Source organism: Littorina saxatilis, linkage group LG12 (assembly GCF_037325665.1).
Source record: "Littorina saxatilis isolate snail1 linkage group LG12, US_GU_Lsax_2.0, whole genome shotgun sequence".
Taxonomy (NCBI): domain Eukaryota; kingdom Metazoa; phylum Mollusca; class Gastropoda; order Littorinimorpha; family Littorinidae; genus Littorina; species Littorina saxatilis.
The window spans coordinates 14,534,706-14,551,781 of NC_090256.1; the positions used below are offsets into that span (position 1 = coordinate 14,534,706).

General features: G+C 44.4%; 1 protein-coding gene across 1 annotated transcript in view; it reads left to right on the top strand.

Moving 5' to 3' along the window:
• Window positions 1–17,076, top strand: part of LOC138981314 (uncharacterized) — a 125,731-nt gene that overhangs the window by 84,171 nt on the left and 24,484 nt on the right. The window contains exon 2 of the mRNA XM_070354187.1: window positions 2,274–2,540. Within this exon, the coding sequence (XP_070210288.1) occupies window positions 2,274–2,540 (267 nt within the window). The remainder of the gene's footprint in view (window positions 1–2,273; window positions 2,541–17,076) is intronic.

The following is a 17,076-nucleotide window of genomic DNA, read 5'->3' on the forward strand; positions in this document are numbered from 1 at the left end:
GACTTGTTTTAAAATCTCAAAACGCCACTTAGCGGAAAAAGATGTGATGTACCGTTAGGCTTTTAAAAGGGTTCAGTCTTTCTTGTTTTGATTGAAGAAGATAAGTTTAACGAGAAGCCATTGGGTGTAGGAGAGAAGAAGAGCGCTCAAAGGTGGTTTTTTTTTTTATCGATGGCAGGCTGCGTGTCGTCAATCACCTTGACAACGGGTTTCCCGGATCCACCGGACCGTGAAATGACAGACAGCAGACCCTGCGCCGCACGTTAAGGTCGTCTCTCACAGCGGTCAGTGTTGTCTCACATCAATGGTTGTAGGACAGCGAACGCTGCTTCTTCTTCTTCTTCTTCTGCGTTCGTGGGCTGAAACTCCCACGTACACCCGTGTTTGTGCACGAGTGGAATTTTACGTGTATGACCGTTTTTACCCCGCCATTTAGGCAGCCATACGCCGCTTTCGGAGGAAGCATGCTGGGTATTTTCGTGTTTCTATAACCCACCGAACTCTGACATGAATCACAGGATCTTTTCCGTGCGCACTTGGTCTTGTGCTTGCGTGTGCACACAAAGGGGGTTAAGGCACAAGCAGGTCTGCACATAAGTTGACCTGGGAGATCGGAATAACCTCCACACTTAACCCACCAGGCGGCCGCGGCCGGGATTCGAACTCACGACCTTCCGATTAGAAGGCCGACGTCTTACCACCCCGCCACAGCGCCCGTCTAGCGAACGATGCAATCTTTGCCTTAACTTACCATTGTCTCGGTGCAATGGTTGAACTTGGATCTGAAGGTAAACAAAATAAAATGTGAACATTCTTGAACTAGAGCATAAGGTTTAGAGGCAAATAGACTAAAGGGTAATGGAAGGAACGAACAAACGCAAGAGATCTGTACATAATTATGTGATAAGTAGGCCTAGTCTGATGGTAAGCAAGCTTCGAGTGGTGACGTTTGGACATACACGCGCTAGAAAGGTTAAGGTCTACATGTAAATGAGTTAAGATGTTTTAGGATAAAAACCCACCTAGGTGCCACACATGACTCTCACCCATATCTACCTTTTTCTCTCTCTCTCCCTCTCTCTCTCTCCCTCTCTCTCTCTCCCTCTCTCTCGCTCTCCCTCTCTCTCTCTCTCTCTCTCTCTCTCTCTCTCTCTCTCTCTCTCTCTCTCTCTCTCTCTCTCGTAGCCTTAAATCTTAATCCTTGTTAAATAAAGTTCAATTCAATTCTCTCTCTCTCTCTCTCTCTCTCTCTCTCTCTCTCTCTCTCTCTCTCTCTCTCTCTCTCTCTCTCTAACACCTGCCAGCCACCTCCCCGTTCTTACCTGCTCACCTCCATTCCATCCCTTTTCCGCAGTGCCGTTGAAAATGTGTTTCCTTTTGTTTTGTAATTATTTTTTTATAAAAGAGATGTAGAAGGTTACCATGTAAAATTAAAAACAAACAAACTTGCAAACTGAAGTCATTTGATTTTTGTCCCTTGTCTGTAAATGTGTAATCTGAATTCATTTAACTGCCAGTGTCTAGACAGCAAAGTATCGATCATTTCAGAAACAGCTGAGGGTGAAATTTCACACGGCCCTTTAATTGGCAGGTCTGCTTTATACCCACCGGGTAAGGGCGTTACGAGACAAGGCGATACGTGGAATTGTTCACATAACAGCTTGACTTTTGACTTTCTTTGTGGTAATAAGAGAATATTACACGTGATGTTTGTATGGGATATTAAGGAGATGTATGTACAGTTTAACGGAGGCGGTGCTTCCAGCGGTTCAGACAGTGGCTGGGATTTGTGTGGGAACAATTCTCTGTACTTTTCGCAGACAGGGTGGCCTGTTGGTCGTGATTAGCAGGATACGTTTTGTGATGCCCCTTCCCCCCCACCTATTGCATCGAAAAACGTGCCATCAAATCGCTTCCTTTGCAGCTGGTTTCCGTTTTATTTCATGGAGTTTAGTCACACATTTTTCGCCTTGTTTCTTTGTAAAAGCAATAAGATACGGAATCTGGCTTGTGCTTTAGCCTCCTGCCAAGGGAGGGGATATTATGAAATCTGAACGATTCTTACAAGAATTCAAGACCTCATGAGTCTCTGCTTCTGCTCTCTGATGTCACTAGGGGGAGGGATGACGATCTTCACCGACCGGAATGACGTCATAGGACTAAAGAAAACTTCAAGCCATCATGAGCTGACCGGGTGTTTTTGTTTTGTTTTTGTTTGTTGGTGTTCTTTGTGTATTCAACTCAGACTAAGAGTCTTCCCTCGTGTGTTCCAGAAGCCGGGGCCGTGTTAGAGAGCGACGTGTGTGCTGACGACGGGGCCAAGCTGACGTGTGGCGCGGGTCACGTGGTTCACGTGCATACCGTGCGCTGTGCCGACGGCAGTCATGACTGTGCGCCCTTCATCCTGGACACGCTGTTCGCGCTGTGTGAGGGCCGGGCGTCCTGCGCCTTGCTTGGCCTGAAGGATGTCTTCAGCGTGCACTGTCACAACTCTCTGGCCCGGGCTAGGCGGCTGGTCGTCAGGTTCTCCTGCGAACATGGTACGTTTAATAAATGAAGGGGGGGGGGGGGGGGTCACGCATAGTGTTCACTGTCAGCAAGCCGGGAGGGGGGTATCATACTCTTGGTGTAGCATGCGCTGCGAGTGTAAGTCCTGTTATGAGATTAATCTTTGTTTAGAACTGGCACTGGAAGTATCTAGAAGAAAGGACCAGCAATGCAGCCGGAAGCATGTGAATGAAGGGCCGGAAGTGTCTGGAAGAAGGGCCGGCACTGGTACCGGAAGTATCTGGAAGAAGGGCCAGCACTGGTACCGGAATTTTCTGGAAGAAGGGGCAGCACTGGTACCGGAAGTGTCTGGAAGAAGGGCCAGCACTGGTACCGGAAGTGTCTGGAAGAAGGGCCGGCACTGGAACCGGAAGTTTCTGGAAGAAGGGCCAGCACTGGTACCGGAAGTGTCTGAAAGAAGGGCCGTCAATGGAACCGGAAGTGTCTGGAAGAAAGGCCAGCACTGGTACCGGAAGTGTCTGGAAGAAGGGCCGGCACTGGAACCGGAAGTTTCTGGAAGAAGGGCAAGAAGACAATGAAAGGAGGGGCAAGAAGACAATGAAAGGAGGGGCAAGAAGACAATGAAAGGAGGGGCAAGAGGAGGGGCAAGAAGACAATGAAAGGAGGGGCAAGAAGCAGAAAAACATGCTTCTTACACGTTGCCTACAGAAGCAGGACAGGGAGACAGGCCGTGTTGACATATGAACAGGAAGCCAAGGGGATGGGATGGAGGCGCAGACTTCCTTTACAGGGCACGGCTTCACTCCATGATCACAGCAGTGAGCAGAGCGAGAAAGGCGTGCACGTATGTAGCGGCCCACGCATGGTTAGCAAGGCGTCTACTCTCGTTTTGCTCACCAGCCAAATTGGTGCACTAAAAGAAATATGTAAGCGGGAGAGGGTTGGCGTAAGATGGATGGTTGAAGTGTTTCTGAGCTATTCAGCAGCTGCTCCGACCGCTGCTTTTTGTGTTCTGCAAGCTTGTCGACAGATTTTTTTCTTTCCACGACCATTATTTTCCAAACTGGCGCTGCATGATAACAAATTAAAGCCGGAGTTTTATCGAATTCAACAGCTCCCACTTCAGTCCCAGAGCCCAGGGCAGCACAGGGCCTTCACGTCGGTGGCAAAGTGGCCAAGTGCCCAAAGAAAGGCTGTTCTATTTACACCGGCAGCAAATTTGCCGCGAGGCCAATACAGAGGGCTTCTTTTTTTCGTGGACAGCCAAGTAGCGGAATGGCCGACACAGAGCGGTGTTTTTATCATCGGCAGCCAAGTTGCAGATACCTAACGCCTTTTCGTGTCTGCAGAGAAGTGGCAGAGTGTCCGATACAAGGCGCTTTATTTCTCGCCGACAGCCAAGTGGCAGAATGGCCGATACGGAGCGGGTTTTTCAACATCGGCAGCCAAGAAGCCGTACCTATAGCACCTGTTCGTGTCGGCAGAGAAGTGGCCGAGTGGCTGATACAGGACGATTCATTCTGGTCAACAGCCGAGTGGCCGATACCCTGCGGCCTGTCGGCAGCGGGTGCAGGTCGGTTCCTTTCAGTGTCCATCGATCTAACAGTGACCTGAAGGCAGCACATGTTGCACGCGCATCCCAGCCTTTTCAGCGATGACTGGCTGTTAGCACGCCACTAACCAAATCACTTTGTTGACGGGGGGAGTCTCCACGAGAAAAATCGATGGAGGGGACCATATTGAGCTCCGTTAAATCAGATTAAATCACTCATCACGGAGGATGACACAAGACGGGAAGGGAGGAGGGACGGAACAGGGGGGGGAGGGGGGGGGTGTATCAGCGAGGATCGGAATGTTGAATTTAGGTCTTCGCGGAGATGAAGTAATCTGTCCTTTATCTTATTTGATACTTTCAATATGAGACAGAGACAGAGACAGAGACAGAGAGGTGGTGACGGTGATGGTATAACTCGCGTCGTTCTTGTTTCTGCGTTGGCTAAAAATAGCGATCGGATTTGAAGCTCAATTTAAGTTATTCTTTCAGTATTGGAATAAAAGGAAAGGGAGGATATGAGGAGACAGATATAGACGTGTTAGTGCGTTTCGTCATGCTGCGGGCATGGTTGTTATAGGATCGGAATAAAAGTATGAACATCTTTGAAGGATGAAGGACATAGGGGAAATCCAAGTCTCAAATCAAATTGGAAATCCATAGCATCACCATTAGAATCATCCTCATCTCATCAATCATCCAAACTTATAAAATATAATTTTGGATGATTAATGAAATGAGGATGATTATACAGTAATGGTGATGCTTTGGATTCTCTCTCTCTCTCTCTCTCTCTCTCTCTCTCTCTCTCTCTCTCTCTCTCTCTCTCTCTCTCTCTCTCTCTCTCTCTCTCTCTCTCTCTCTCTCTCTCTCTCTCTCTCTCTCCAATGTGATCGTTTTGTCAAAAGTTGGCTGTAGGGGTCGCGTTGACTTGAGTAATTTGCGTACATACAATGCACAGCAATAGCTCAAATGCGTATGGCATCTGACAATGCAATATAGCTATTCTGATGAACACGTGGGGGAATTCGGGGGCTGTGATTGGATGGTCTCTTCCGATCATCAAAGCATAATGCGGCGGAAGTCGGCCATTTTACTCAATATCCAAAAGCATATTGTCGATAACAAAGACGCATGGTTCCGGTTTCTTCCACGTGTATAAAGTACACGCATACCTCGCCAGGTTTGTTTCTGTGACTAGTCGACAGACGATGCCATTTGCTTTGTGTGTGTTTTTGTTGTTGCTTACTGTACATGACATACATTACGTGTAAAATCCAGTTCTTTAACAGGCAACAAACCTTGCAAATTTCCAGAAGCTGCAATCTGAAGCGACCTATCTCTGATTCTAGCAGACGATCTCTCCAATGTTTAACACAAAATCAGCAAACTCTCCTGTCACATAGAACGTCGTGCAATGTTGAAATGAAGTTACCGGTCTGAAACATTTAGTCGTTTCTTCTGAGACAATCCTTGTTCTCTTATCATCTACAGATTTACCGCAGTCTTCACCACGCGAATTCCTAACAGAAGTCAGACTTTCGAACATACAATATACGTAGGCAAGCATGATACGTCATGACGTCATATGATTACTAGCATATTGACGTAATGCCAAACATCCGGTTATCTCGAGTTTTCTCCGTAATACATGTCCGTGGTTTTTTTCAATGTTCGGTTATTTCCGTGGCTTCATGCGGAAAGGGAACCGTCGTCTGCAATCAACGACATGGACCATTCTGGTACTCATTTGCTGACAAAAACATGATTTTAACACAGAATTTAATGTCAGAATAGCTATATAAACGCTATTGTGTTTTCATCGTAGCAATAGGGTCCGATATTTAGACTCGAACAAGTATAATGCGACTCGTCTTCGACTCGTCGGCATTATACTTGTCTCGTCTAAATATCGGGCCCTATTGCTACGCTGAAAACACAATAGCTGGTAATGTATCGATTGGAGATTGGATTTCCCTTCTTTGAGTCATGTGACGTCAGAGGCCGACAAAACTTTATAATTTGGCTTTTCAGGTTGACCGAAACTTCAAAGGAACTCAACAAAAAAAAACGTCATGTGTTTGATTGCATGTGTGTGTGCTGTTCAATGTCAAAACAACAACAAAGTGAGTACATGACGTGTGTTTTGTAGTTCCTTTGAAGTTTCGGTCAACCTGAAACGCCCAAATATGAAGCTTATGTGTTTGATTGCATACATGACTGTGGATTGCATGCATGTGTGTGTGTGCTCGTTCAATCGTCAAAACAACAACAAAGTCATAAGTACCTGAAAGGAATTCGATCGATACATAAATGTTATTTGCGTGTTTGACCAAAATATGACATTTTACACAGATCTCGACAGTCATTGTTCACCTCGACCGCTAGCGCGGTCTCGGAGAACAATGACTGTCTCGATCTGTGTAAAATGTCATATTTTGGTCAAAAACGCAAATAACGTATAATGTATCGATTGAACATGGAATGTTCCTTATTTGAGCTATGTGACGGCTCGGTCCGACTAAACGTTATATTTGGGCGGATAACCGAGACTACAAAAGAGGGCATGTGTGTGTGCGTTCAATCTGAACAAAATAAAAGGAACTCTAACTAAGATCGATCGATACATAAATGTTATTTGTATTTGTGACCAAAAAAGGACATTTTACACACATAACAACCGTCATTGTTCACCTCGACCGCTGGTGTGGTTTCAGAGGAACACTGACTGTCCCGATCTGTGTCAAATGTCATATTTGGGTCAACTATACAAATAACGTATAATTTGTACGCAACAATTTGCAATGTCAATGAGCGATGAAGGCGAAGGCTTTTGAGGGGAGGTGACACACAGTAATCACGATTCAGAGAGTCCCTGACTCCGGAAACTGGCGACCTCGCTGTCCTACTCTTACCGCGTCATTGGCATTGTAAGCACGTACTTAGCAAGGAGCGGAGAGAATTAGACAGAGCTGTGGCGACACTGTTGAACGGATATTACGGTCGTAAGGTCCAACACTGACGGATAGGAAGAACATTCAGATAGGACGGAAGACACCGTCAGTGATGTAGAGATGTCTCTTCCATTTCCAAGATCAACATTGCTCTTCAGTCACTATGTTACGTTCGGGAACTGTGTTGTTGGTGTACCCGTCGATGTCGTGTTTTGTTTTGTTTGTTCTAGGGCCATGTATCATTGTTTTTCGGGTTTTTTTTGTTGGCCTTTCGGCATCGCCCCGTCGTAACGACGTGAGGGAGAGAAATTGTGTCCAGTCATTCTATGAATTCAACCATAGGAACCTCAGAATTATTGCAAGATTTGCTCTGTGAAGTTTTTTTGATAGTTTTATGTTACCGCTACAACATACAAAAGATCTAGGAAAATATAACTTACCATTTCAAAAGTAGGTCAGGTCAAGGTCAAGCTTACCTTTTTTCCCGAATATCAAGCCGTGTGCGCTCTTTGTAGACCAAGTAATCCATATTTTTGGTTAATGTTTTCAGGTTTGGCATCAGGAATGCTTTTACACGATGATGATAATGATAATATTTTTTGGTATCGTTCAAACAAATTAAAAAACACGACTTTGTGTTAATGTTTTAGTAATAACTAAGAAAAACTTATCCTACTCAGTCACAGCTTGTGACTGTCTTTAGTTATTTATGTCTTGATGTAGGCTGCTCATCGAGTCTTTTGATTGATACAGTTTCACTTTGAAATAGAATTGAAGAGGCTGAAAAAAGGCCGAGTCAGATTTGTATGACCTTGTTCTGAAGCAGTCCACTCAGTCTCTGCACAAATAATGTCACCTTAAGACTTGCAAGTTTCCTTTTGAAGCACAATGCCAGTTCTGTGCGAAAAAGGCAATGAACTGCACACATTGTATGATTGATGTCTATTTGCTGCTGAATTAGCATCTTTGTACACAAGACAAAACAACTTATTTCTTATATGCACGAACATATCACGTGCCCTGGACCCTGTATCTCTTTTAGTCGTCTGTGTCATTCTCGTCTGCGCACATGACATAAGCGTTGGAACATTCAAGCCCATGGCATTCACCACAAACAGAGGAGCAATCCAGACCGTGTTTTCTACAACTGCAGCGCTTGGTATCACAGTCAGATTTGCAGTTGCATCTGATGACTGACAGCAGCTTGGAAGGTGCTGGAGGGAGATCAGTGGTACTGGGTACCAGGTTGTCTCCAGCTGTCTTCCAGCCCCAATCTTGAGGTTCCAAGACAGTTCCTGCCCACTCTTGTACTTGTAGATACACACGAAGACTGTGGTATTTTGCTGCAGCAGACGTTGGAGGAAGACAATGCATTTGTAAAAACGAAGTTCCCCCTGCAACTTTCGTGCAGAACATGTTGTACCTCAAGTCATCCAGGCAGTCGGGAGATGTTCCATCATAAAGTGAGACAAGTATTTTCTCCCCAGCTTCAGTGCTGTTGCTCGGTGTACAGTCTGTAAGAAACATGGAAGCCAGACTCTTGAGTTCTTTAGATCTCTGAAATTTGCGAAATGCACTTCGCTTGCCTACTCCAAATGGCCTTGACGTTGTGTCGCAACCACTGACAGCATGGATGACTGGTAGGACTTGGCATAGACTGCCAAGACACCTGGTATGCCTGATATTCCATAGCTTGACTGTCTTGGTACTTGTCCTGTGGCTTGGTTCCAAAAAGATGTCACGATGGTTGTCTGAGGCATGGTGACAAAGGAGAACCAGCAAATCAGTGTCGTCTCCTACAACAATAGTAACCTGTGTCTTTGAACTCTCTAGAGCCTGAGCAACTATCATGCAGTCTGCATCTCCGTCAGCACACACCGTCGGACACAAGTTTGCAGCCAGGGCTTCAGAGAGGAGGTTAATGAACCGCTGCTTGTTCTTCTTGTTGGAGAGAAACACATCCTTTCTTGCCTGCAATGACATTTCCGGCTTGAAGACGACTTCAGGTGAACACTTTCCCTTGGCTCGACGGATGTGAGTGACATCCTTGGTAGATGGACCAGAGTTGTATCCATCGAAAACCACGGTTGCATTCTGGAACCTGTGCTGAACAAACTGGACGTAAGATCGTATTATTGCAGCAAATGTTGCACCTCGAGGCCAAGGTATCAGCTGCTGAAGAGCCCCCCCGTCCAGGATGTATTGGACTTCAACATCACACTTTGGTAGCTCTGGCATGTCAACGTTGGCAATTTTCCATATTTCGTCAGCAAGCTGGGACTTGTTTGCTAATCTTGGAAACTACTATTCCCATCCCATGGAATGTGTTGTGACCATCAAGGGTGCTGGAATTATGGTCGACATTGTCAGCGACGTATTGGAGAAAAGAACTTTGATATCCAGGTATGTCTGTACTCTGAGAAACTGCTGCATTTGCTTCGAACTTTTGTACCTCTGTGTAGGATGAAGTGAATCCCATGGTATTGAGAACATCAATCAGAAACCTTGAACCGAAGTGGTGATGCATTTGGATACCGAGTCCAACTTGCAATGGGGCAATAACAACTCTCGGACGAGCAGCTTGCACAATCGCCTGGCCGATTGAAGCAATCTTGACGTCCGCATCCTTCTCACTAAATATCGTGCGAAGCAGAACCTGAAGAGACTGAGGAACAAAATCTAGATTCTTGGTCACGGACGCTATGTCATCGGATGTTGGATAGTGGCTGCTTGCTGTTGCAGCTGCTTTAACGTCGTTTCTGATCATCTCAGCCGCAGCCTTCACTACCCTAAGCTTTTCTTCTTCGTCATTTGTTGCTTTGGGAGCGCTAAAAAAGTCATGGAGAAGAGTTCTAGCTGTTGTTCGGAATGTTACAACATTGGCTTCTCCATTTACTTCCGTGACAATGATTCTGTCTGCAAACGTTTCCAACAGTTTGTCTTTCATGTGTTGGTGGGTGTACGTTTTTCCTTCTGAGAACTCGTTCATTTTTTCGACGAGTTCACCGATGGTGATTTGCTCGTCATCATTTTCACATAGGTACTGAACTGTTTGTTCGTACGCATTTCTCTTGTCTGTATCTTTTGGTCGTCCTCTTTGACAAGGCCTTTTAGATGATGATGTTGACGAAGTGACTTGAAACCGCTGTGGGATCTGCTTTCCTGTCCTGAAGTTGACATCACAGGTTTTGTGATAAATAGAATCAGCTGCATGCAAGTCTCTCGCATATTCCAGTCGCCCCCGCACTGTGTCTGACCACTCATCCTGTCTGTTGTCGCACGAGGCAAATACTGAGTCCTGGAACGAAAACGTACGAACCTGGAAGGCTTTGTCAGGCGCGTTTTTGGCTGCAAGATTCGCCATGGTTCCACAGTATAAACAACAAGTAGCAAAGTCAAAGGCATTTTGTTGTGATCGAAGACTTGGACCTGCCTGATCAACTTCATCATGCAATCTCTTCTGTGCTCTCAGGTCTCTTTCAATGACGTGTGTGTTGGTGTAAAGTTTACGACATTCTTTGTGAACTCGTTTTCCCGCGGTCGCTTGCACACTATCACCTCTTTTCTTGCTTGCACTGTTGATTCCTGTTGACAAGACATGACATATGAACTGACAAACACAAACCGTTGCTCATATATATACCCGATTCATTAATTATACGTAATTTGCATTTTAAACCCGAAAATGATGTTTTACTTAGAACGAGCCATTCATTGTTCTCCGGGATAACGCTGGCAATTATGACCGTCGAGATCTGTGTAAAATTTCATTTGTCATATTTCGGTCTAAAATAAAAATAACGTTTATGTTACGGTTCATTATAATCAGATTTCCAATTTCCTTTTTCTATCGAATGAATGCACAGGTACGCGCTTTATTTTTTTTGGCAAATCACATCATTGTGTGTGTGTGTGTGCCGTGTGTGTGTGTGTGTGTGTGTGTGTGTGTGTGGGCCGGTGTGGGTGTGTGTGGGTGTGTGTGTGGTTGTGTTGTGTGTTTTGCAAAGAAAGAGAGCTCGGGAAGAGAGAGAGAGAGAGAGAGAGAGAGAGAGAGAGAGAGAGAGAGAGAGATTGAGACTGAGAGAGATAGAGAGATGTCCAAAAACTGCATGAATATTTATGTATTAATCTTCATTGATTGAAACGGACTATTCTGCCCTCACTAATAATCTTAACCAAGCACCAATTGTTTGATTCATTATCGTGAAACAATATTTACCTCTGGCGCCTTCTACTCTCAATGTTGCACTGTCTAGGGGCTTTATGGTGATGTTGCATACAGATTTACATATACAGCAAAGCCCTTCTGTTTCATCCATATCAGAAGCTGCACACACAAAAACACCGAATTATCGAAAACAATCAGTGAGGAATTGGATCAAAACAGCAACACTGTGCAAACGGGGAACCATACAAAAGAATGGAAGCAGACCTCTTTCAAATACAAGTAAACCTTTCTAACGTACTCATCAAATGATTGAACAAAAATGTACATTTGAATGATAAAAAGTCACTGACCTTCATGGATTTGGAGTGTCGACATCCACGAAGTGAAAGTTCAACCACTGACGCCCAAAAAAACGCGGAAACGACGCGATTAAAGGCCAACATCCACAGGAATTTTTCTCCTGGAGCGACCTAAACTTGAACCCGAGGCAGTTCGCCAAAAAGAACCGCCGATCACGAGAAAAGCATGCGTATCGCATGCGAGACGATTTGCAAGCCAGCCATGCAGCGCAGCAGCGGGTGGGGATTTGGTCTCGGCAAAGAAACTATACAATGCAGTTTTTGGTCTCGGTGAGACTGAAAGAGAGACAGAGAGCACGAGAGAGAGCGACAGGGACACAGTGATTCTAGTAAAGTTGTCGTAGCACGTCCACCTATGGCCAAAGTGATCCGGGTTCGATTCCCGGCATGTGTGGTCTATGTTTTTTGTGTTTTTTGTTGTTGTTTACTATTGTTTATTATGAACGTTTTAATGTGTTTTTTTTACTCTAATAATTTTTTTTAATTGTGTAAAATAAATAAAAATAATCTTCTTTTTTTTTTTTTTTAAATCCACGTGCACAAGACAAAAACTTTCATACTGAGGGAGCGAGCCAGTCTAAAGAGTACTCGGGTCCAGCGCCAGCGTTTTTATATTTAGTCAAGTTTTGACTAAATATTTTAACATCGAGGGGGAATCGAAACGAGGGTGTGGTGTATGTGTGTGTGTCTGTGCGTGTGTGTGTGTTTGTGTGTGTGTGTGTGTGTGTGTGTGTGTGTGTAGAGCGATTCAGACTAAACTACTGGACCGATCTTTATAAAATTTGACATGAGAGTTCCTGGGTATGAAATCCCCGAACGTTTTTTTCATTTTTTTTGATAAATGTCTTTGATGACGTCATATCCGGCTTTTCGTGAAAGTTGAGGCGGCACTGTCACGCCCTCATTTTTCAACCAAATTGGTTGAAATTTTGGTCAAGTAATCTTCGACGAAGCCCGGACTTCGGTATTGCATTTCAGCTTGGTGGCTTAAAAATTAATAAATGACTTTGGTCATTAAAAATCTGAAAATTGTAAAAAAAAATAAACATTTATAAAACGATCCAAATTTACGTTTATCTTATTCTCCATCATTTGCTGATTCCAAAAACATATAAATATGTTATATTCGGATTAAAAACAAGCTCTGAAAATTAAATATATAAAAATTATTATCAAAATTAAATTGTCGAAATCAATTTAAAAACACTTTCATCTTATTCCTTGTCGGTTCCTGATTCGTGAAAGCGAAATTACAACATTTAGTCAATCTGTCGAACCCACAGAATAAAACTGCACGCACTGCAGTGTTTTCAGTCACGAGAATAAAACAGCTTCGTCAATCCACGCGGCAAGGAAGTCGCTCAATTTTTGCGTGCAACACGAAGTAAACAGACATCCAAGAATAGCGACGGGTTCAAGTTTAGGTCGCTCCAGGAGAAAAATTCCCGCGGATGTTGGCCTTTAAGCAAACGCATTCCAACGGGTCGTAGCATCCTTTGTAACAGGCTCACTAACGATGGTAGCGGATGCAGCCAAGGCAAGCTGAACCATGCCGCTGATAAGGTGTTGAGTGATACGCCGCACACCTTCCCGCTATGGCTGTACAATGTTGCCTGAATGAATGAGAACGTGGGATTAATTATGCTTTATTTAATTTTATCTCAGTAAATAAAGCGTAGATTTTCCTAGATCATTTTTATGTTAAAGGGCTAAATTTTCTCTACAAGTAGACATAAAAAAATCAAATCTTGCAATAATTCTTAGGTTGTTTTCTGGGCTGACTAGATAAGAGGGATGTGAGGTAGGGGGCGACGAACGTTCTGTTGAAATCGACTGTATTGGTCTCTGATGGCAACGGGGAGGATCGGAAGGGAAGGAGGAAGCAGTTTTCAGCAAGTGATGACGTGTAGTTGCCGATACTGGCACAATACCACTATTTTTTTTCTGGGATAACTTGGACAGTTCTGACACCACAAATAATGTGACACCTCTCTCTCTCTCTCTCTCTCTCTCTCTCTCTCTCTCTCTCTCTCTCTCTCTCTCTCTCTCTCTCTCTCTCTCTCTCTTTCTGTCTCTCTCTCTGTCTCTCTCTCTCTCTTTCTGTCTCTCTCTCTGTGTCTCTGTCTCTCTCTCTGTCTTTCTCTCTGTCTGTCTCTCTTTCTGTCTCTCTTCTCTCTGTCTCTGTCTGTCTCTCTCTCTGTCCGTCTCTCTGTCTCTCTCTCTCTCTCTCTCTCTCTCTCTCTCTCTCTCTCTCTCTCTCTCTCTCTCTCTCTATCTATCTCTCCCCGAGTCTCTCTATCCCTCCCATCTCTAAAAGCCAAATAGGCTGAAGGCACAACCTATCCCTCCATCGCCCTGTTTTCTCTGTGTCGGGGCAGTCACCACTGAGCAGCGTGAAATCAAATAATGGACACCCGGCGAAGGGCAGCGGCCCTACCAGACAGGCCGGCCATTCACATGCCATTCAGTCAGCACAGTGTCACAAGACTGAACCGAGATTGAAAAGTTTCACGGACATCTCCAGTTGTAAATAAACCCTGGGTAGGTTGTATGGCGTCTATGCTGGCGTTTTAGTCCCCGAAGTGAAGCAAACTAAGTTGAGTGCAAGAAGGTTGGAATCTCCAGCAGACCAACTTATATGTTTGTGATACTTCAGTGTAATGGCTTTGGCAACCGGGCTTTGTTCCAAATGCACGTGATAGCCGTGATTGGCTGAACGTCGCTCTCAGTCGGGCGCGTCAAGGTCGCCAGTGCAAGTCTGCAAGCTAAATTTAATTCTGACGTAAATGTCGATAGTAACCAGCGAAAACAACCACAGACGCAGGAGCCTGTCTCTGTATGTATGTCTGTCTGTCTCTGTATGTCTGTCTGTCTGTCTGTCGGCCTTCTCGCTGTCCATCTGTCTGTCCGTCTGTCTATCCTTCTGTCCGTCCTTTTCTCTGTCCTTCTGTCTGCATGTCAGTGAACATGTGTGGCATTGTCTGGGTGAGGCGGGGATGTAGCTCAGTCGGTAGCGCGCTGGATTTGTATCCAGTTGGCCGCTGTCAGCGTGAGTTCGTCCCCACGTTCGGCGAGAGATTTATTTCTCAGGGTCAACTTTGCCGTGTGCAGACTCTCCTCGGTGTCCGAACACCCCCGTGTGTACACGCAAGCTCAAGACCAAGTGCGCACGAAAAAGATCCTGTAATCCATGTCAGAGTTCGGTGGGTTATAGAAACACGAAAATACCCAGCATGCTTCCTCCGAAAACGGCGTATGGCTGCCTAAATGGCGGGGTAAAAAACGGTCATACACGTAAAATTCCACTCGTGCAAAAAAAAACCACGAGTGTACGTGGGAGTTTCAGCCCACGAACGCAGAAGAAGAAGAAGATTGTCTGTGTGTCCACTGATGAGAAGTGATTGTGTGTCTGTTCCCCTGCAAATGACCCTGCTGGCGGGTGCATAGCGGTGCAGCCAATACTAACAAGCAATCTATCACGAAAGCGTCTTCCCTATGGAAAGCCGTTTGGCTCATAACCATTACACGCGTAATAAAAAATAAATACACGCGTAATAAATGATTAATACGCATGTAATAAATGATTAATGCGCGTGTAATAATCATTTTTTACGCGTGTAAGAAATGATTAAATACGCGTGTAATAACTATTTCATGCGCGTGTAAGAAATGATTAAATACGCGTGTAATAAATATTTCATGCACGTGTAAGAAATGATTAAATACACATGCAGGAAATAGTTTATACGCGTGTAAGAAATGATTAAATGCACGTGGAATAAAATTGTCATACACGTGTACGAAATGATTAAATACACGCGTAATAAATATTTCATGCGCGTGTAAGAAATATTTAATACACGCGTAATAAATATTTTATGCGCGTGTAAGAAATAATTAATACACGCGTAATAATCATTTCATGCGCGTGTAAAAAATATTTAATACACGCGTAATAAATATTTCATGCGCGTGTAAGAAATAATTAATACACGCGTAATAATCATTTCTTACACGCGTATGAAATAGTTATTACACGTGTATTTAATCATTATGCTATTCCATAGCATAAGAAAAAAGATAAATTACACGCGCATTAATCATTTATTACACGCGTATTAATCATTTATTACGCGTGTATTTATTTTTTATTACGCGTGTAATGGTTATGAGCCAAACGGCTTTCCATACTTCCCTGCATGCACCGGGAGGCCCTAACCACCTCCACACCCTTCCGCCCCAGAGTTTCCCCTACACTTCCACTCCACGCGCCCAAGAGGCAAAAACACGCCTGATAGCGAACGCGTCGTAGACAAAAGTTAAATTCCCAAAGTAGCAATGAATATCTTTTCTGATTCGTTTTGCATACATGTATATTGTTGTTTTTACTCTCTCTCTCTCTCTCTCTCTCTCTCTCTCTCTCTCTCTCTCTCTCTCTCTCTCTCTCTCTCTCTCTCTCTCTCTCTCTCTCTCTCTCTCTCTCTCTCTCTCTCTCTCTCTCTCTCTCTCCACTCTTCTACACTGCCTCCTCCCCTTCTCGGAGCTTCTCCACGTCTCGTGCTGACAGACAATGAGAGATGCTCTAAACTCAAAGCAAGCTGTAATCATACCAGTATATGAACGCGAAGCTTTGTTAAGAAATTCACCCTTATATAAAGGCGTATTTAGCTTTCCTTGTTCTGGCAGTGACATGTTAAAAAAAAGAAATTCGGCGGAAAAGCATTTCTTTGTAGAACTCCACCGTAAGAGAGAGAGAGAGAGAGAGAGAGAGAGAGAGAGAGAGAGAGAGAGAGAGAGAGAGAGAGAGAGAGAGAGAGAGAGAGAGACGACGGACGGACGGACGGACGGACGGACGGGCGGGCAGGCAAGGCAGGCAGGCAGGCAGACAGACAGACAGACAGACAGACAGCCAGACAGACAGATAGACAGACAGATAAAGAGACAAAGAGAGGCGGGACACGAGAAAAGGTCAAACCAAAGCCCATCCGCCGGGTAATGAGATTTAGGCTGAGACAAGAAGCACAAACGAAGAAAGAATCTTTAAAAAAAAAAAATAAAAAAAACCCCATAGCAACAAGAAATAAATAAACAAAACCCACAGCGATAAGAAAGGCAACGGCAAGAAACGAACGGCAAAAAACATAACAAGAAAGTACAAGCAAACAAGGCAGGGTAAAAACACAACCAATTTGCATTCAACAAAATTAAAACCCTCTCCCTCAGCCTGTTGTCACGGAGGTCTTGCTGGGAGCATTTTTTGGTTTTTCTTTTTCTTACAAGGTTGTGCTCTTTCTGTTTACCCAGCGCAGGGAAAACTCTTATTTCTAAACTGATGATGTGCATCCTGTACATCTTGAAATACTGTGCCCAAAGCGGGGATCAGGCCTGTGTGGCGAAACGAAACACAAAGGAAAAAACAGAAAATAACAAACACACAAAGAACGTCTGACAGAAAAGACAGAATCCGGTAATTTACTAGAGATTAAACAACTTTTTAAATTACGTTTACAAAGAAACGTAACCCTTTTTTTTTGC